The 21,063-nt window shown below is 41.5% G+C and overlaps 2 protein-coding genes, 2 non-coding genes and 1 pseudogene across 7 annotated transcripts in view; 2 read left to right on the top strand and 3 right to left on the bottom strand.

Moving 5' to 3' along the window:
• Nucleotides 1-4,422: 4,422 nt before the first annotated feature.
• LOC146654702 (U2 spliceosomal RNA) lies at nucleotides 4,423-4,563 on the bottom strand (annotated as a pseudogene).
• Nucleotides 4,564-5,199: 636 nt separating this feature from the next.
• Nucleotides 5,200-5,282, bottom strand: trnal-uaa (transfer RNA leucine (anticodon UAA)). Its single transcript has one exon. It is a non-coding gene; the product is annotated as a tRNA-Leu (tRNA).
• Nucleotides 5,283-6,130: 848 nt separating this feature from the next.
• Nucleotides 6,131-6,321, bottom strand: LOC146654700 (U2 spliceosomal RNA). Its single transcript, XR_014907443.1, has one exon. It is a non-coding gene; the product is annotated as a U2 spliceosomal RNA (small nuclear RNA).
• Nucleotides 6,322-12,033: 5,712 nt separating this feature from the next.
• On the top strand, nucleotides 12,034-17,305 carry eif3k (eukaryotic translation initiation factor 3, subunit K). 2 transcript variants are annotated; one of them, XM_085379636.1, is made up of 8 exons: nucleotides 12,034-12,191; nucleotides 13,774-13,872; nucleotides 14,287-14,407; nucleotides 15,182-15,256; nucleotides 16,061-16,127; nucleotides 16,309-16,386; nucleotides 16,634-16,759; nucleotides 17,154-17,305. In XM_085379636.1, exons 1-8 carry the CDS (start codon nucleotides 12,130-12,132, stop codon nucleotides 17,183-17,185), a joined length of 660 nt encoding a protein of 219 aa, XP_085235762.1. In that variant the 5' UTR covers nucleotides 12,034-12,129; the 3' UTR covers nucleotides 17,186-17,305. The 2 variants fall into 2 exon arrangements, with proteins under 2 accessions (XP_085235762.1, XP_085235761.1); XM_085379635.1 differs by having other exon boundaries at nucleotides 15,179-15,256.
• A 1,091-nt stretch (nucleotides 17,306-18,396) lies between these two features.
• Nucleotides 18,397-21,063, top strand: part of LOC146654692 (calpain-9) — a 34,896-nt gene continuing 32,229 nt past the window's right edge. For 2 of the 3 annotated variants that reach the window (XM_085379633.1, XM_085379632.1), the window contains exon 1: nucleotides 18,398-18,712. In XM_085379633.1, the coding sequence (XP_085235759.1) occupies nucleotides 18,461-18,712 (252 nt within the window). In that variant the 5' untranslated portion in view covers nucleotides 18,398-18,460. Of the gene's footprint in view, nucleotides 18,713-21,063 lie in introns of all 3 variants that reach the window. The other variant, XM_085379634.1, reaches the window with a different exon arrangement.

Raw genomic sequence — 21,063 nt, 5'->3', positions numbered from 1 at the left:
TATTTTGTATCTCTCTTTTTCTATACTGTTAGCCCTGAAAAGGGTAATCTCTTCATAAGTCACCGTGCCCAAACCTTTATACTTCCCCTTTACCCTTTCCCATACCTTTTTTGCGTATTCGCATCCCCAAAGTACGTGTTCTATTGTTTCCTCTTCTACGCAGTTGTCCCTCGGACACTTTTTCTGTTTTCCCAAGTTATGTGCATACATAATGATCCTCACGGGTAACCTTTTGTGTAAATGCATCCAATTAAAATCCTTCAAAACATTTTTAAAGGTCTTATCCTGTGCACATTTCCACACTTCTGGACTCACCGGTACCTGGTTATAATTAGCTTTCCATACCATTTTCTTATATAAAAGTTTATGGTTTAGTACAGTATCCACCTCTTTACATTCAGCGTGTTTCTTTCCCCATCCCAGCATCCTCTGAAAATATTTTGGTCTAGTTTCCGCCTTTGGTCCCTTATTTTCCCACCCTATCAAAAAACGGTATGGAATCGCTAACCAAAACCATAACAATATTTGACATTTATGGACATAGTTCTGTTTCAATAGCTTGCATACATTTGCATAAAACATTGTATCTAACTTCAAAGGGACATTTGGTACCCCTTTCCCACCATCTTCAATTTCTTGATACATTTGCGTTCTTTTGACATACTCATAACCCCCCCAAATAAATTTAAATATCGCTCTGGTTATTTGCGCTCTGTAGATCTGAGGCATCGAAAACACATAGGCCAGATGTAATAGCTTCGGCACCACCTCACTCTTTATAATCAGAACCTTCCCCGTAATTGTTAATTTCCTTGCTTTCCAAAGGCCCAGCTTCTTTTCTACCGCACTTAACCTTTTTTTCCAATTGCTAAGCTCATCTCCTTCCTTATTTCCAAAGGAGATTCCTAAAATATTCATTGGGCCTTGGCACAAAGTAAAATCACAGATATTATCTCTTCTACCCTCCCATGTCCCCAAATATTTATACATCGACTTCTCTTTATTTATCTTTGATCCAGTCGCTTTTTCATAAATATCTAAAATTTCTATCGCACCCTTTAAACTATCATCATCTGCCAGATATAATACTGTATCGTCCGCATACTGCGATATCTTTAAAACTTCCCCCCGCGGCATCGGAATCCCTTTTACTCTCTGGCTTTCCCTTATTGCGCAAGCCAAAGGTTCAACATACAGTACATAAAGAACAACAGATAATGGACATCCTTGCCTCAAACCCTTTGTTTGATACACTTTTTCTGTAAGGAATCCATTTACTTTTATTTTCAGACTTATGCCGTTGTATAAATTTTTTACCCATTTTTTAAATTTCTCTCCCAAACCCATATACTGCATTACCCTCCACAAAAAATCATAATCTACCCTATCAAAGGCCTTTTGTTGATCTAGGCTCACACATAGTGCTGGCAAATTTCTATCTCTAACGTATGTGAGTATGTCTCTGTGTAGTTGCACGTTCCAAGACATTTGCCTCCCCCTAACCCCACACGTCTGATCTTTCTCCACTATTTGCATCATTACTCCCGCGAGTCTATTTGCCAATATCCTACTCAGGATCTTATAATCCACACATAGCATAGTTAACGGTCTATAATTATCAAGTTGTTGTGGGTTACCTTTCTTGAATAGAATAGAAACCACACCCATCTTCATACTCTCTGTCATCTCCTTTCCCTCCATGATTTCCTTAAAAACTCCCAACAAATGTATCCCCACCATTCCCCAGAAAGTTTCGTAAAATTCCTTTGTTAATCCATCTATCCCTGGCACTTTGTTTGCCTTCATTCCTTTTAATACTTTATATGCCTCCCCTATTGTAACTTCCCCTTCTAAACTGTCGCTTTCTTCTCCCGTTAATCTCTTTTTTATTTTCTTTAAGAAAAAATCCCCTTTTTCTCCCTCTAATTTTTCTTTTCTAAACAAGACCTCATAATACTCCTTCGCCGTTTTAAGCATATTTTCCTTTCCTTCTATCATTTTCCCATCCTTCTCTAATTTTATTATAACTCCCTTTTTTTCCTTACTTTTCATCTTTTTAAAGAAAAAGGCCGAACATTTCTCGTTCTCCTCATACTCCTCCTGCTTTATCTTATATGTTTCAGCCCTTGCCTTCCTTTCAAGTAGTTCTTCCTGCTTCAATCTTAAACTTTCCATTTTCTCGTCCATGTTTTTGTTGTTTCCTTTTTCATTTTGTAGTGTATAAGTATATTCTATTTCTTTTTGCAATATACGAAATTCCTCTTTCCTTACGCTGGACCTTTCCGTACAATAATCCACCGTGAACTTTTTTATTTTGTTTTTTACATCCTCCCACCAATCCAATTTATTTTTATATAAGCTTTCCATCTCCTCCCATAAAGGGAAGAGCTCTGCAAACCTTTCCTTATATTCTTTTTCCATAAGTACTTCGTTATTCAGTTTCCAGTATCCTTTTCCATAATCTATTCCTTCTATCTCCAAATCCACCACTATCATTTGATGATCTGTGAACAAAGCCGGTATTATTTTCCCTTGTTTTATTTTACACTTTTTCTCTATCAAGATGTAGTCTAATCTACTTTCCATTCCTCTTGTATTCTTCCATGTGTACCCCACTCTTTTCCCTTGTAGTGTGGCCATTACATCTATTAAACCGTATTTTTTTATAAAGGTCTTAAAAGGGAGCGAAGTTTTTATTTTCTCCAGTGAACAGTTGAAATCCCCTCCCACAAAAATATTTTTCCTTGTCATAAAACAAGTGTCCATTTTTGAAAGAAGTTCTCTTCTTAATTTGGGATCCACATATGCATACACATTTATTATACGGTTTTGTGTCCCACTTTTTTCCACATCTACAACCATAACCCTTCCCTGTATTAAAGTATAACTGTCCTTTATTCGTATACTTTTATTTCCACATAACACTCCTACCCCAGTCCCATGTACTCCCCCGATACTCCAGACCGATTCACCTCCTCTCCATTCCTTCGTAAAGAGATCAACATCCCCCTCATCTTTTAAATGTACTTCCTGCAACAAGCAGGCATCAAAATTATAATACAACAAAAATTCATAAACCATTTTTCTTTTCCGAGCATTCCTAAGTCCCCTTACATTTAATGTTATTATTCGAAAGTTTCCCATGTCTTAAAACATAAATCAAATAAAAAAAAAGGGGTCTCAAAAACAAAACCAAAACAAATCAAAACCATAGGAGTTTTATTTCAGTATCCCCATTTTTAACTCTTCATATTAACCTGCGCCAATAAGTTCTTAATAAAGGAATCTTCCGATTTTTCTTCGCTTTCAGCCTCTTCCCCCGTATCCCCATCACTAGTGAAGTCACTTAAGGGGGTATGCATGCATTCAGTCTGTGTACCCCTCAAAACATGTCCCTCCGTATTTTCCACCTGCTCGATCCGTTCCTCCCTATCCTCTTTATTTTCCGTTTTTGTCTCTTCTGGAGAAGCACCTGAGCTCACCTTTCTCCGCCTCTTTGCTGATTTTCTCCGCGGCTTCGCTACTACTGCCCACACCTGTCCGTCCTCTGCTTGTTTCTCTCTCTCGGCGTCCGATTCACGTAATGTTCCTTCCTCCTTATTCCTCTGCTCTACTCCGCCTTCCTTGCTCCCAGCTCTCTCCTCGTTAAGGTGATCTTCGGCAGCCGTTGACGCCTCCTGTGTTCTTTTTCCGATATCAGCTTCTGCATCCGATTTTCTGTAATGTTCATTTCCTGCCGCTTCAGAATATGACCTTGGTCTAGTACAGTCTCTTGCCATATGGGTCTCTGAATCGCACAAATGACATTTTCTAGGTTCCTTACAGTCTTTAGTTATGTGGCCTATCTTCCCGCAACTCCTGCACCTCATTTGTTCACACCTGTCCGCATTATGTCCGGTACTGCCACATTTTCTGCACGCTTGGGGCTGCCCAGCATACACTAGGAAACCCCTATCTGCTCCTATGGAGAATACCGCGGGTGGATGGCAATATCCGTCCTCGGTAGACGTATCCACATTTAATTTGACTCGGAATTGTCTTTTTCCGGTCCATAGTCCTAAGCCATCCTTTATTTTGCGCACTCCTGGTAGTACTGTGACGTACCTTCCTAAGAAGTACTTAATTGTCTCTTCCGAAACCCAAGGGTTATACATATGGATCGTTAAAATCCTATAATCATTTCTGTACAAAGGAGTTACCGTATATTTCTTTAGTTCTTCGTTTTCTTCTCCGTGAAATCTCCTTCTCACCTCCTCCGCACATTCTCCCGTGCAAAAGGTTACATCATAATGTTTACTTGCCGTACTCTGCTGGAGGCAGTAGATTTCCTCAGGCTTTATCTTTAAAGCCTCGTAAAGGATCCTTCGTCCGAAGTTAATTCTGTCATGAATCTCGTCCTCTTTCTCCATCAACTCGAATCTCAAAGTATTTCTTGTACCTTGCATCCATGTATTTCTCTCATGAAAATTGGCCGACGCCGCCGCCATCCTGCATTGCTTCTCGCCTTGTAACTGATAAGAACAGATACTACACTTGATCTTAGCCAAAAGGCCGAGAAGCGATACCCACATATCGCACGACAGAAACGACTCATTCTGCTTACTGCAACTCTAACTCATGGTTACAATAAAGAACACAGTCGCCTTCTAACAAATGGTAGAGGACAGGTCGATGTTTTACTGACGTTTTACCTCCGAAACATCACAATATAACTATGGTCGGCATGTTTCAGTTTTTAAACGGCGCCACATATATGACGACACTTTAGTTTCTGAAACGCCGGTCAGCGCATGCCGGTTAATGAGATTCAAAATCACGTGGTCGCCTGCAGTCCAATCAGCGGTCGTTGAGACGGAGCGTCTTCAATTCATTTTTATAACTTTCTTGGCGTTATAATTGTTTTCATAATATGATAATTACATACTGTTAAATTTTTAATGTTTCTCCTCCCGGTAACTGTATTCCTGTTATGTCTGGGCTTTCCCTAATTGCACAAGCCAACGGTTCTACATATAACATGTACAGTAAGACTGAGAGGGGGCGACCTTGGCACAGACCTCTCATTTGTCTTTCATCCCAGCTTTTTTGGGGGTGACTGGGTGGGGGGATATTGCTCACAGCAAATTCCTAAAAACTCCTATTGATCATTGTTGCTCCCATAGATACATTTCAGTTTACCAGTCATGAGGCTCCAAATTATACCAGGAGTGGGGTTTGAACCCACGAGAGCATGCGCTCATTGGAGCTTAAGTCCAACGCCTTAACCACTCGGCCACCCTGGTGCATATATATTGTGCATGCGTGTTCCTTTAGGAAACAGGAAGATTGGTAGGAGAAAGAAACGTATTAATCTTGTTTGTTAGGATCATAGCCATAAATGGAGGACTCTTATAAAGTCCATGGATTTTCATTCACACATATTACATGAGGTATCTACTCTTTACACACTAAGGATCCACACTACCAGGGCTACGGCACACAGCTGTTTTATAAATCATCAAAACCAATACTATCCTAAGATTTATTATATACAAAAATGATCTGTTCCAAAATGTTTTCATGTAATCCTGAAAACAGAAAAACAATCTTCTGCACTATTAACCATCCACAAATGGAAACAACAGACAATACAGGTGATTTTAGCTAAAAAGCCAAGAAAAAATTGTGTGGTGTTTTTTTTTTTCAAACGATGTAATTTACAGCCACAGAGGACAGAAAGCTGCAGTATGTAGAGAAAGAGAAGAGTTAAACCTATAATCAACATGAGTCCTTGTAGATGGCAGCCTCCGGTTTTTAAAGACTTCTATTGGTCTCTAGTGGACAACAGAGGTAACTGCAGGATTCGAGCCAGAATAGTGTAACTGCAGTTCAAAACGACATATTTTTTTGATTTCCCATAGAAAGTGTGTGTCCAGCCACGTGTCAGTCCAAGTGGCAGGATTTAGTAATTCTGGTAATAGTTAAATGTAAGTCATTCACAAATATTAAGTCGCAACATTTCAGTCTGACTAACCTTGGAAGATTACACGAAGACAATGTCCAGATATGCAGACGCACGCATATATCTAGCGTATAAGAAATTTCTTTGCACAAACTGTTGAGTCAAATGACATTTGTTTTTCACAGCTTCAGGGGGTGCACCGTTCCTAGAAATACTGCAATACCAGGTCGATGCGTGGAGTGGACGGAGCAAGCCCCTATTCCATCTCCCTGCTCCAAAAATCAATTTAATATATGGTCCCCGGGTAGGGGACGTATCAGATATTAAACTGATAAGAACAGATACTACACTTGATCTTAGCCAAAAGGCCGAGAAGCGATACCGGGAATACGTCGGAGCAGACGGAGTCACTCCCCGCACAGTCTCCCTCACTCACGGTTCGGAAACTAAACCGCTCGCCATTTCAGGCCATCGTATAAAACAGCAACCATGAGATCATTAGATAACGTATAACCAGTGTAATGTCGATGTATGTTATTTGAATCTGCTAGCTTTAGCAAATATACCTTCTTCTGGCTTCTTAGACACGTGGTACGCTTTAGTCCAATAGGAAGCAGAAAAGCAAAAAACAAGAAATAAACATAATAAATTTAGTTTACATTCATGACAACACTCACGCTTATCACGCTAAATATGAGTGTTATTTTAACTTAATTAAACGTAATATATTTCTGGTAAAGTAAATTAATGTTTTTACGTTTCTCGTTAAGAAAAAACAAACTTTACTAGCGGTCTCTGGTGGCGCGGAGGGCGAACTACACTCTTTATGTTACATGCTCCGCTATTATGAAAAAAATTAACCACTCGGTGACAAACCGCAAATATTAACGCAAATCTTTCTCTTTTTGTTCTGGCTCGAGTTTTCCTTGCAGAACACCCTCTACATGACAGCAGCAGATACCAGTCAAAGTCTGACAACATCCTACCGCTAACATGCGACAAAGTAAAGTTAGCACATACTTTGAGTCAACAAACTTCATAAAAGTCTCCCGTAAATCCATCTGTCTGAGAACTAAACACGCTATAAATATTCTGCAGGCGCGCCTGGTGTGAGGAAGAAGTCATTATCACGAAAATGGCGACTGTGGTTGAGACCTCCTCACCTAGGGTTGCCAACTCCCTGAAAAATAAATAAGGGACACCTCGTGGCCAGGGCCGGGCGACCCAGTTGTCTTCACCCTTCCCAGTGTGGTGAATTTTCTAGCTCTTTTTTTGTGTGTGAAATTATTTTTTTTAACCATTTGACTTGAAGTTGATTTAAGTACATGCATATTCTATTCTTTGTGATATGAACACATGGGAAACAAATTATCATTTAGCCATTTATCTTTAGCTCAAAATGACAACATTAACACAGTAAAACAGGTCTCTTTCTTAAACAGAAGCCTGTCATGCTTAACTTTTGAGAATAAAAGTAAATCTTTCTTTAAAAGCACTCTGTCCTGCTTAACTTAAAATAATAGAAAACAATAGAAAGAAAAATATTCTTGTAACTGTGCACATTTAGTGCATTTAGTACAATTGGCTTCAGCTGAGGTATTATTTCAGCTTTTCTAATGCTAATCAGCTGCTCCTGTTTGTAAACCCGCTTGTTCCCATGATTACGCATCATAACTCATCATCATTATTCATCTATGTATTACTTTTATGTATTAGTCATCAATTTGTTGTAATCATCTATCCTTGCAGTTGTTTATTACACAAAATAAATTATATTATCACACTTCTGGCCACATAGAGCTGATATTCACTGCACATGCCCATATTAACGTTTTCCAGCCAGGTGTTTTCCTTTTCCCATTCTTCCCTTTCTCTGAGGGGAACAAACATTGCTGCTCTAATGCTGGGCTCACACTGTGCGGTTTTTGGCCCATTTTGAGACGATTTTTGAGTCGTGCGACGGTTTTGGCGATCGGCCCGATTTTGGCCTTCATCGTGCGTCGTGTAGTATACGTGGGGTAACGAGAAGCGATTAACACCTCTCGACCAGCTCCCGATCATCAATCGCTCGTGAGGGTGTCACCACAGCCGCTCACACTGCTCATGCGCAAACACGTAAACGTCGGTGAAAAAGACGGCGCAGCGCGGCTGTGCAGCGTGTGATCTGGACACAAGCGATGGAGGCACAACTTGTAGAACTTTGGAAAGCTCATCAGAGCCTTTTCGATGTGGCCCCACAAAATTATCACGACCACAACAACCGTGAAAATAGTTGGATTTACACTGCTGCTCATTCACAGCTGCCTGATCATGTTTTTCATTAGCAATTTAGCAAAGTTGATGGTAGTGGTGTGTCTGTGTGAGTGAAAGACAGAGAGAGCGAGCGACAGATTTTCTGTTATAACCTTCATGTTATGGAGGCACAGTGTGAGCACTCAGGTCGCATCAGAGCATCAGGCCGTATAGTGTGAGACCTGCATCGTGACCTACCAACTTCTAACCCCTGCGAGTCAATCGTGCAGTTTGAGCAGGAGCTGAATAACGTGACTGAAAAAATCACACAGTGTCTGCCCAGCTTTAGGTGTACTGTCGTCCGAGACTTGCACCGCAGTGTCGGCGTTTGTTTCCCTGTTGGCCATGCTTCTTGTTGTGGTCATCTGTTGTCTTCCGGTATTTTCTCCGCAAGCGACCTTTCCTCGACCAATGAGATGAGCAGTAATCTGAATTGTCATACTCGAATTGTCATAAGTGTGCTGTCAGCTCATTGGTCACAAAGCAGGAGAGGGGCTGGGAATTGTGTTTTCAAACAAAGCGTTAATTCCATTAAAAGTTATAGGCCACTTTTGATTCTCACTGTATTACGGGACAAAGTGCGTCCCTTATTAGCTCAATACGGGACGTGTGCTTTTGTTTCGAAATACGGGACGATTCCGTATTTTAAGGGACGGTTGGCAACCCTATCCTCACCCCACAAATCCATGAAGAGCCGTGAGTTGGTAAACCCAAACAAACCTTTTAAATACTACCCGAAAAATAGAAAGGGTGTTTTTTTAATTGATACAGTGGTCTCAATGTGAATTAATAATTATAAATTATAAAGTTATTAGGTAGAAATTGACTTACTAAAAGTCTCCTCCAACCTGCTAATTGATGCTCAGGTGGCGTCAAACTGTAGCGAGTCAAACTAACGGCACCTGGGTTTGAGCATGCGCACTAGTCCTGATTTTGACTTTACAAACTACACATCAGCCGTTACGGTTAATCAATATATGTTATATAAAATATACTCAGTTCTGACATATAAGCAATAATAGCTGTTAGTATGTCTGTCATGTAAACAGTTTATCTAAAATACAAAGCAAACGAAAAGACTGCATATAGATGCTTAATGCAGCCTCTTCTCAAATAATGCTCTGCTGTTCTCAATTTGTTCGATCATTATGTCGGAAATTCTAAATAATTTTAAATCTTAGGTTTTCATATCTACGACTAAAGAGGTTTAGTCACTACTGAGAGACTTTGCCATTATTTTTGATGGATTAAGAGAAAAATTATTTAAAGAAACCTGCATGATTTTTATCCAAAAGAGCCTCAATTGACCTAAAAGCTTTGTTTCATTAGCCATAACACTCCTGGTCCCCTGCCTTGAATTAAGGTATTTTATTCAGGTCCAAAACACTCAGATAAAGTCGTGTATTCAGCTGACACAGAGCATGAATAGTTCTGATGGTAACATCAGACTGTTTAGGTGAAATTAGTTAAATTAGATGTTAAAAATCACTAAAGGTGTTCTAGCAAGCAACACGTGCTGAATTTTAAAGTGGCGGAATTCTGGCTAAAGTCTGTAGTGAGAGTAGGGAGCAAGTGAAAGACAGTCTGAAGATGTGGAAGTATGCTCTGGACATAAAGAGGAATGGAAATCAGTAGAAGAAAGACAGATTACATGTGTTTGAATGTGAGGGAGGCAGGTGGGAAGGTGAAGATGCAAGGAGCAGGGACGGTCTAAATACCTGGGCAACAGACAGTAAAGAGAGTGCAGACAGGGTGGAGTGGGTGGGTGGATCAAATCAATTTTATTGTCACATCACGTGTGCTGGTACACTGGTTCAGCACATGTGAGTTAAATTCTTGTGTGCAGCTTCACAAGCAACAGTGGTGTGCACAATCCAGGAAATATAAAAAACAAAATCTACGAATAATAAATATGAGAAACATAAGCATAAATATATGTACAAATATGAGAATGTGTGCACATTACTAAATATTCATACCAAATATATATACATACATATATATACACGTGTATATACATATGTATAACATGTGCAGAAGTCAGCAGATGAATATTTTTCAATATGGAGTTTATGTTTATGGAGTTTATGGAGTTTAAGTTTCGATAAGTGAAAGTGAAGTGTCTATGAAGTGTTAGTGGTCAGTGTTTAGCAGTCTGGTGGCCTGATGGAAAAAGCTGTCTCTCAGTCTGCCAGTTCATGACCAGAACCTCCTGCCTGATGGAAGTAGTTTGAACAGTTTATGGCTGGAGTGACTGGAGTCCTTGATGATCCTCCCTGCTGTGGTCAGGCACTGCTTCTTGTAGATGTCCTAGAGGGAGGGAAGCTCACCTCCAATTATCCTTTCAGGACAGCGCACCACTCTGTGGAGAGCTTTGAGGTTGTAGGTAGTGCTGTTGCCATATCAAGAAGTGATGCATCTAGTGAGGATGCTCTCAATGGTACAACAGTAGAAGGTTTTGAGGATGCTGGGGCTCACTTTTCAATTACTTTGCAATGATGTTGGAGTTGCTAGTGGCCGTGCAGTTGTAGGTGTAGAGTGAGTACAGGAGAGGGCTCAGTACACACCCCAGTGGAGCACCAGTGTTCATTATGGCAGGTGATGAGGTAATGCTGCCACGTCTGACTACTTGGTGTCTGTCAGACAGGAAGTTAAGGATCCAGCTGCAGAGAGAGCTGCTCAGTCCTAGATCCTGCAGTTTCCATTGAGGAAAGAATGGTATTGAATGCTGAGCTGTAATCTACAAACAGCATTCTCACAAATGTGTCTCTTCTCTCCAGGTGCAAGAGGGCAGTACTTAGTGTCAGGGCTACGGCGTCATCAGTGGACCTGTTGTGGTGGTATGCAAATTGGTCCATTGATTTGGGTAGTGCAGAGCAGATGACGTTCCTGACCAGCCTCTCAAAGCATGGGTACAGGGAAGATGGTGGCCATTTTGAAGCAGGCTGGGATCACAGACAGAGAGAGGGAGCAGTAGATATTTGTGAACACTCCAGCCAGCTGAGCCACGGATAACTTGAGGACACGACCAACAATCCCGTCAGGACCAGTGCGTTCCCCTGTCTGAAGCACTTCTGCACATCCTCCTCAGACACCAAAGTATGTATAGTTTGGAGACAGTGGAAATGAAAAAGAAACAGGAGGTTGCGCTGAAGATAGACAGAAAGATAATTAAATCAGAGGGACATCTGAAAAGGAAATTATGTAACCACATAATTTCTTTAGGGATTAATAAAGTTTTCTGATTCTGAGAGAGGCAAGGCTGAGAAGATTTAGACTTGTGTAGGGAAGGAACAATGGATATACTGGACAAAAGATGTTGAAGATGGAGCTGCCAGGCAAGAGGAAAAGAGGAAGGATCCTAAAAAGGCAGCAGATCTGCTGCAGCGGCCCCTGTAGAGAGCAGTAAGTTTTCCTAACTGTACTTGTTATGTAAAAGTATATGTGGAAAATTAAAGTCAAAAGTAGAAGAACCACGCAGTTCATGTAGTAGTTTCAGTTTCAAACAGGAAAGGTCTTTTTCTGTTGTTTGGCGATCAATGAAGTTTTTTTAGTGATGTAATTTTTTTTTTTAATGTGTTATTTATTTATTTGTTTATTTAGACAATGTTTAAAACGCCTGGATGAGGCGCCTGCTGAGTGCCGATACTAGCTTTACTTTTGCTAAAATACCGATCGGACTAAACATATGTTTTTGAAACGTTTATGAAAATTATGACGGACAAAGTTCACGGAACGACTTTCCACAGGGCTTTGCTCCGGCATTACGGTTAGCGTACCGGTCCATCAACACTTCCGGTCCGACCTTTTTCTCCCTCCGCCGTTTCACTTTGCGGCCCACGTGCGGCGTTAATTCGGGTTTTTAGCTTAAAAAACCAAGTAAAAGTTTGGACCAAATGGCGTCGTCTTTCGAGCAGATGAGGGCGAACGTGGGGAAGCTTCTCAGAGGAATCGACAGGTACAAAGAACAACAGCAGACCGAGCTAACAGCTTAGCCTGGTTGCTAATATCGCAAGCTAACGTTTGGTGCAGTGAGTCAGTGGTGGCTAGCCCATACAGGGCAGCTTGATGCCTCATTAAACGAGTTTTATTGTTGGTTAATTACACCAACATTATATTAAAGAAATAATAAGTCAGAGTTAACAAATATTGGATAAAATATGTTTAATGTTCGTGTTGGATTTATACAGCTGCTAGCATTAGCCGGGTTTGCGCCATTGAACTGTAGACAATTTGTATTGGTGAGAAACCCTGGCTTCTGCGGTATATTGTTGTTTACTCATTTTCATTAGATGGACATTAACGGTTCATTCAGGTTAAAAGCGGTGATCAAAGATATTTCACACAAAGGAAGTCATTTACTGCATGAATAGGATTGTTTTCATCAGCCCAGGGTTCATTTTCTGCTTTCACACAGAAAATTAACCATTTACGCAGCTGTTGTCACCTGAGGCTCAACTGGTGGACCTTTCCACCGTCTATGATTTGAAATGATCACTAATTTGTAATCATAATACCTTACTAACCCAAGACAATTGCTTTGTTATAGAGCAGGGGTCGGTGTCCCTGCAGGTTTTAGATCTCACCCTGGGTCAACACACCTGAATCACATGATTAGTTCATTACCAGGCCTCTGGAGAACTTCAAGACATGTTGAGGAGGTCATTTATCCATTTAAATCAGCTGTGATGGATCAAGGACACATGTAAAACCTGCAGGGACACCGGCCCTCGTGGACTGGGATTGGGGACCCCTGTTATAGAGGCCCAGTTAAGATATAAATGTGAAAGACAGGAAATTGTAAACGCTATATTTAAAAAAAAAACAAGGGAAAAAGTAAGGTGCAAATAAGATATGGCGATTTAAGAAAGCCCAGATGTCATAAGGAGGAGACGTAAAGTTTGTTGGCCACAGGTGGGAAGGATTTCTCATGGTGTTCTGTGCTGGATTATCTTTTGCTAAATGTGCTCCTGTTGCTTTCCAGTTTGAACGGAGGACCTGCGAATATTTGTCCAGTAGTGTCTGAATTTCGCTAGCCACGCTGTCTGGCATACAGTGCTGCAGACACACACTCTGTGGTTTCAACTATCCAGGGAAGCATGCAGCTGAGCCCAGTTACTTGATATCAAGTACGGTTGGTTTGATGGTTTTGAAGGCACTGAAAAAGTAAAAAAAAAAACAATACACAAAAACTCTCACAATGCTCGCTAGCTTTGTAGACCTGTTTGAGCAGGTAGAGACTGGCGTCCTCGTCTGGGCTGGTAGATAAACTGCAGAGGGATCCATCCGTGGGCTGATCACGTGCCGGGGCTGGTCTAGGATGAATATCTCCAGAGTATTCATAATAGACAATATCAGGGCCACTGGGATGGCATGACCTCTTCCACAGCATGGGAACCCAATGTAGAATCAGGGTTATCCTGAAGATGTAGTGCAACTCTCGACAAACATATTTTAAGCTTATAAGCACATAAATGAAAAAAAAAAGCACTGAAACATTTGCTTTTATTTATGGATAATAATCTCATCTCCCCTCACAGGTACAACCCAGAAAACCTTGCAACGCTGGAGCGCTACGTGGAGACGCAAGCGAGAGAAAATGCCTACGACCTGGAAGCAAACCTTGCTGTGCTCAAGCTGTAAGTTACATAAGTTACCCAAACAGCAGCTATTCGACTTTAAGACACTGGATTTTTTTAAATTTATAAATAAAGGGAAAAATGTAATGATAGGGGGAAAAAAAATAGGTGGAGGAAGTTTTATCCAATAGGGGAGTCAAGCCCTGACTATGGCCTGATTCTGATCATAAAACAAAGGCAGCTCAGTCTCTGCCAGCCTGCCTCTACTGCTGGATGTCGGCTCCAGGAAGCAGCAGATTTTCCTTCGGTAGGAAAGAAAGCGACTTTTACACACTGCTAAAAATATTACCGACTCTAAATAATTTGGGGACAGAGGCAGCTCTTAGGAATATACCAGAATGGTCTTTATTTGATTTACCTGTTGGATACCTTGATGTTTGAGTGGTGATGACTCTAATCTTGACATCTGTGCAGGTACCAGTTTAATCCAGCATACTTCCAGACTCAAGTGACCTCACAGATTCTGCTGAAGGCGCTGACCAACCTGCCACACACCGACTTCACACTCTGCAAGTGCATGATCGACCAGACACATGTATCCTTTTGGTGCTTTTTCTCTGAGCGTTGCATTCTGGGAGATTTATATGTGACAGGTTCTCTTAATGTGTGTGTGTGTGCAGATTGGAGTTATGGAAACTTTAAGAAGTTGATTAGAAGTTCATACTTCTGTCCCACTTTGGACAGACATCTTTTTTTTTTTTTTTTTTTTTTTGCTGAGTATGAATATTAATCCTTTTACACTGCTGCAGTAGAAATATCTCCATTGTGCCTGATGGAGGTCCACCTCCTGTTATACCCAATGTAATCCTCAGTGAATTGAGCTAACCAGCTAAAATAATTATTTCCTCCCATTCTAGACAAAGTTGAAATAGTATTGATATGTTGTCTGAATTCCACGTCCATGCAGGTCATTAACAATGTGAAATCAGAATTTTCTGTAGGTGTTAAATGTTTGTTGTTATAAATTACTGGAAGAAAAAAAATATCTGTGCCAAAAAGATTAAAAGCACTATGAGTTATTATTTATTTTAGATGCAACCCCACACACACACACACACACACACACACAGTATTCAGCTCCATGGGGCCCTGTTCATGGTGGAGTACCTCGAGAGCGCTCCCTTTGGAACAGGAAGTCTATCGAGTGGCAGTTCTTGCTTATATCAGAAATTCTCTGATTAAGGCTGTATTGGTGGTGTTAGAGAATCTTTGTGCAGGGCTGTGTATAAACAGATCAGGGTGGTGCTGGTGGCGGAGCTTGGCTCTGTGTTGGGGTCAGGGGGGCATTTCCTTGACTACTGTGTCGCAGCAGGAGGAGCGGCCCATCAGACAGATCCTCTATCTGGGGAACCTGCTGGAGACGTGCCACTTCCAGAGCTTCTGGGTACGAAACTCACACTAAACCACATGCACATAATCTCTGCATCCATGTAAGAGAAACACAATAAAACCTCAACAGGGCCATCAGCTGAAGGGCTGTGCTGAGGACACATGGTTTCCAGAAACTATTAGTATGGCCTTTTTTCTCAAGCAACAAAGTAGCTCGTAGAATTCAGCTTTTAGGCTGTTTTCTGCTTTTCTTTTCTTTTTTTAGCGTCTCCTTTCCCAGCAGGAGCAGCAGAGTTCAAAGGGCAAGTCAAAGTGGTTGGTCCAGACGCTAGCGTGCGTTGATTGGTTGACCATAGAAACCAGATAAGATAAGATAAGATAACCTTTATTAGTCCCACACGTGGGAAATTTGTTTTGTCAAGCTCTCAATGTTAGCATTTAAAAAAAAATGGAATGAAAAATGTGGACACACATTAAAAATTGTGTCCCGTCCTCCTGCTTCTACTTAAAATTGACTTTAATCACCAAAACGGATCTCCGACCTGCCGGAGTCATCGGTGCTCATCTTTCCCTCAAACCTCGCCTGCTGCTGTTCCCTTCGTTTTAGTGTGAACTGAATGAATGAATTGTGTCCTAATCTTTCTTAAGTAGTTTGTTTTCGGCCCAACTTGCTCTTTGAATGAAGTATTCTGCTTCTATTTGTCGAAATGCTTTTGAAGCACATTTAAAAACAATTTTTATTATCATTTTAATCCTAATTGCCTTTCAGGACATTCCTGATTTCTGTGTTGCGATTTTTCTGGTTTTCTCGTGCTGATGTTTGTTTCCTCTCCTCTCTGTCCCGTCCCGTCCTGGACAGACGAGTCTAGAGGAGAACAGAGAGCTCATCGATGGCATTACTGGTTTTGAGGACTCTGTGCGCAAGTGTGAGTATCGTCCTCTGACTCAGCACGTTGGGCAGCACGCCACTACACTGAACACAAACAGCTGGTTTAATTGAACAACCTCAGACACAGACACGCCCACACAGTGCAGTGATGCAAATTCTGAGAATAAACCACATGAAACTGTTTGAACATGATAAAAACTCGAATGTTTTCTGTTTAGTTATCTGCCATGTTGTGGGCATCACCTACCAGACCATCGATCGCCGCTTACTGGCCGAGATGCTCGGAGACCCGCTGGGTAAGACCTTTGACACACACGTGTAAAAACCTGGCAGACGGCTCAGTGCAATCAACCTTTGATATTTAAAGACTATAAGTTGTTTTGACTGTGTGACACGTAACAACGCGCATCTGTTAAATCAGCAGCTACAGAAGCTTCTAATGGGCACAGCTCAACATAAATCGGCCGTCTTTAAAGTAAAGCGGACGATTGGACTCCATGTTGGTGGTAAATCTGTGTGAACCTCTGTTTTCTGTGTGTGCAGACACGCAGGTGAAGGTGTGGATGAACAAGTACGGCTGGACGGAGAACGAGGATGGACAGATCTTCATCTTCAACCAGGAGGAGAGCGTCAAGCCCAAGAACATCGTGGAGAAGATCGACTTTGAGAGTGAGTGTTGCTGCTGCGCGTATTAGTGCTGAGAAGTCACAGCTAATCAAAAAAACCCACCGAGAGTCAAACCACTCGAACGCCGCATTGTTCTAACTACTTGTGTTGTTTTACAAAAGCAAAATCGCCGGGGTTGTAATTAAAAAAAATGTTTTTTTTAGAGAGGGATCTCATTTGTATCAGCATAAAATCCATTTGTTTATTCTGTTAAGTAAGACTCATTACTGTAAGACAATGCACGCCACCACCCCCTCGTAGGCCTGGCAAACCCGGGTCCTTGCAGGTCTTTTGTGTTTTATTTGTTTCACTGTGACTGGAAGTGAAGTCAGAGATTTCATATTCATGCCTCATTTCCTTCTCTTTTCCCTGCTCTCCCTTTGTTTTCCTTTTGCAGGTGTATCCAGCATCATGGCCACATCTCAGTGATGGAAACGCATAAATACACTCACACACAAACAACCACACGCAGCAGTTAGGATGGAGTCAGACAGGTCATTAGTTTTCATAATCACAAGTTTTCTCAATAAAAGTAATTTATCATTTCCAGCCTGTCTGCGTTTGCTTCTTGATTGATTGATTTTTGATCTGTTCTCCTAAACGGTATCAGGGCGTTGGCTGAGAGCTGTTGGGAAGCCTTAAGGAGTCTTAAAGCTGCTACTTAGTCATCCTGTGGTGAAGGTGTTGTAATTTTAGGTTTGCTGTGTGTTGAGTGTGTGATGGTGTAAGAGGAAGTTGGGTGACTTATTGTTCACCCGCTCAGCAGCTTTGTGTTCTACACAGAGGTTTCCTCACCACTACTAAAATCTCAAATTCATGGGTGAGAAATGCGATTTGTTAGTCTAAAGTTAGAGTGCATCAAGGACCACTGATAACATTACAGTCTGTAAAATATGTCAGTCACCTTTTGGTTTGTAAAGTTCCCGTTATAAAGCCTCAAGTGGGGTTTTATTGATGTCACCATCTTAGATTAGATGAAACTTTAATCCCTCGGGTGGGTTCCTCCAAGAAATTCGGTTTCCAATAGCACAGCACCGACAGAAGTTACACATATGTAACTACAGAGACGTATATAAATACTGCGTATACAAAAGGGATAAATAGGAATAAGAATACAAGGGAATTGCACATTTCAAGTATTGTGAGTAACTTTAATAATAGTCTTTAACATGGTGTGAGAAGTCATTTACAAAATAAGAGTCAGTGTCAGTTAATAATATTTGCAAGGAGTAAATGGCCCATAAAGATATCTGGAAAGTGTTAACTAAGGTCAAAGGTTAAGTGAGCACAATTTCACATTTTCTGCAGATATCTAAACAGTCTAGGCTTCTTTTCCCACTTTCAGGAGGCGCCCCCTGCTGGTAGATAAGGTGTAAGGCACTTGAGTTTTAACTTCACAGTCTGTGGCAAAATTTGTAAGATTTGTAACAGTTACTGGAATTGGACACTAGTTTTCACACGCGTGTGTATTGGTAATGCTCCTGTGGCCTCTCCACTGAGGAAATCCTGGAAACCTTCAGCGGGTTTTCCGCCTTTACTGACTGAACACATCTGGGACTGTCTCACGCAACGCAATAAAAACCCTCCGGGACTGTTTTTCCCGCCCAGGTGAGCATCTACCTGGGCGGATTTATCAGGGGGCGTGGCTTATCTGTGCACCTTATAAACAGGAAAGAGCGCCGAAAGTCAGGTAGAGCACGGTTAATGTTCGCCATGAGAAAGTCTTTGAGTGTATCGTCTGACAGCTACCTGCCGCCGCCGGAGGACGATGTGGACTCGGTGTGCTCCGACGAGCTAATGGGCTCGCAGTCCCGCCGCTGGCTGGCGGAAATTCTGAGCGGGGGCATACCGCCGGAGAGCGGCGAAGTGAGCCCGGCGAGCGGGCTGTTCGTGGACTTTAACTTCCCCATGGGAGAGCTGGAGATGCAGCCCGGGGTCAAGTGGAAGCGACCAAAGGTAACTACGAAAGGGAGAACAAACCCGTAACAGCTGCGTAACGTAAATGCATAAAAAACTCCCACAGAGTAAATACTGCAGTATCGAGCTCTCTTCATTTACATATCTCACACACACACACACACACACACATATGTATGCGCATTCTTCTTCAGCACATTTCAAAAGGTAAGTGTGCTTTCTGCTCCACAGCTAATAGTCACTTTGCAGATTACAGATGTTGCACATACGCACAGTGACACCATCCTGCAGGGCAGTAAAAGACCAACACAAGTAGCGTAAGCTGCTCTAATAAAATAGTAACGGATTTCAAATAATAGATAAACACAGGCTAGTTTGCACTGTGTTTTCAGGTGTCACGCAGACACAACAACAGTACACGATGCAGTTTTGAAGTGCTTTACTTGTATTTCAATTTCATGCTGCCTACAATTAAGTATTAGTACAGCGTGATGCGTGTAGCTGGTTGTTCAGAGTTCTTTAAAACCAGCAGCTCTCTTCTTCCTTCGGTAATAATGTTGTAATCTCTGTGTATGTCTACATTATGTGCTTGAAGTTGTCTGGTAGTAAAACTCCTTTGCTCCTGCCACCACAGAGAAACAGAAGGATAATCTTTTAACATTTTACATCATTGTGCACATTTTGACTTTAGAGTTTCATATCTGGGATCTTCGCGTGTTTTGCATGTGAATTTTTATCTGTTGTGCTGCACCACAAATGTTTTACTTATTAACTTTTAAATATGTAAATATATACATACAGTAAAAAAAAATGGTATATTGAGAAAGCGTTCCTCCTTTGGCGAGGATGAAAAAGCTGAACGTAATGATTTATTCCTTTTCTTCTAGACATCTGTTAGACTGTTAAAAAGTTTCATGTTTTTGATGCGATATTGTGAATAAAAGAGTTGAAATACAGTAAAACACACAATATTACAAAGCTTCAAAATAAACTCCCACAGAGCTCCATGGGTTAAGTTAGGAAGTGAAGTGAAAGCCTTTATTGTCATTATACTGGTATAATGAGATTTAAAACGGCTCCATAAAGGTGCACATGTGCTTAACACATTATAAAAAAAAATACAATAATATAACTATACACGTAATATAAATACACTGCACTGGGTGACACAGACAGACAGCCAGAGAATGATGATACAGTCAGTGCAAATTAGTTTTGTGCATGTTTTGAGTTGAGTATGGTGATGGCTTTGGGGAAGAAGCTATCCCCGAGTCTGTTTGTTCTGGCCCGTATGGATCTGAAGCACCTGCCAGAGGGGAGTAGGTTAAAAAGATGGTAACCGGGGTGGCTGATGTCCTTCAAGATGTTTCTGGCCCTGCTGAGACAACGGGAGTTATAGATGGCAGACAAAGAGGGCAGGGGACAGCCACTGATTTTTTTTTGCTACGTTTACCACCCTCTGTAATCTCTTCCTGCCTGCCTCTGTGCAGCTGGCGTGCCACACTGTCACTGCATAGGTCAGCAGGCTCTCGATGGTGGATCTATAGAAGGTCACCAGCAGTGGGGTGTTTAGTTGCTCCTTCCTGAGCACCCTTAGAAGTGTAGCCACTGCTTGGGCCTTCTTGACTAGCACCGTGGCGTTGACTGACCAGGAGAGGTCTGCAGAGATGTGGACACCAAGGAGTTTGAAGGATTCCACTCGCTCTACAAATTCACCGTTGATGTGCAGAGGGGCAGGGGCAGCTCTCTTCCGCCTGAAGTCCAGGATGAGTTCCTTGGTCTTGGTGATGTTAAGTGCCAGGTTGTTTAATGCACCCAGCTTCAGGACCTCATTTCCCCCTGTGACCAGTACTGTGTGTGATGCTGTAATTATCATTACAGAGTAACAGTCACATTTACACAATAAAGGCTGTATTTATACTGATTAAAATACTTTTAAGAGCAGCTGAGGTCACTTTGAGAACACCTGGATGGTTTTTTAAATACCAGGTAAAGGCAGATGGACAATAACTAACACCACATGTTATAACAGGACGATTCCACTCAGCGGGTCGAATTGCAGTTTCAAATTACACTTAATTTCACACTTATTTAAGTCGTTATTTTGTTTCTCTGAGTCTCTGTGGCTTTCTTTTACCTTTAACATTAAAAACTCACCTGGTAAAAATCAAAATTCTGGTGGATCTCTGTGAATCACTGTTACCAGTTACAGCCTTGTGCCAGATGTGAACCAGTGGTTTTTTTGCCCTGTAGTGTCCGAGTTGGTCAACTGGAGAGTTACAATCAGTGCGTGACAGAGTCATATTTGCAAGGGTGTGTTTCAGAAAGGCTCCACAGAGATAAAATGAAGGCAACCCAAACCCTGCAGGGCAACAGGAGGGAAACAAAGA

The sequence above is a fragment of the Rhamphochromis longiceps genome, linkage group LG14 (genome assembly GCF_057381845.1).
Source record: "Rhamphochromis longiceps isolate RC_006_pf linkage group LG14, R_longiceps_female_GT1.1, whole genome shotgun sequence".
Classification (NCBI taxonomy): Eukaryota; Metazoa; Chordata; class Actinopteri; order Cichliformes; family Cichlidae; genus Rhamphochromis; species Rhamphochromis longiceps.
The sequence above is the reverse complement of the archived record's forward strand: the minus strand, read 5'-3'. Positions and strand labels throughout refer to the sequence as shown.

Bases quoted from the DNA above. Each gene is read 5' to 3' on its own strand.
- eif3k (XM_085379635.1), top strand. From the start codon at position 12,130: ATGGCGTCGTCTTTCGAGCAGATGAGGGCGAACGTGGGGAAGCTTCTC. The intron at 15,257-16,060 runs GTACGAAACTCA...CGTCCTGGACAG, and splicing joins GCCACTTCCAGAGCTTCTGG to ACGAGTCTAGAGGAGAACAG. The intron at 16,760-17,153 runs GTGAGTGTTGCT...TTCCTTTTGCAG, and splicing joins GGAGAAGATCGACTTTGAGA to GTGTATCCAGCATCATGGCC.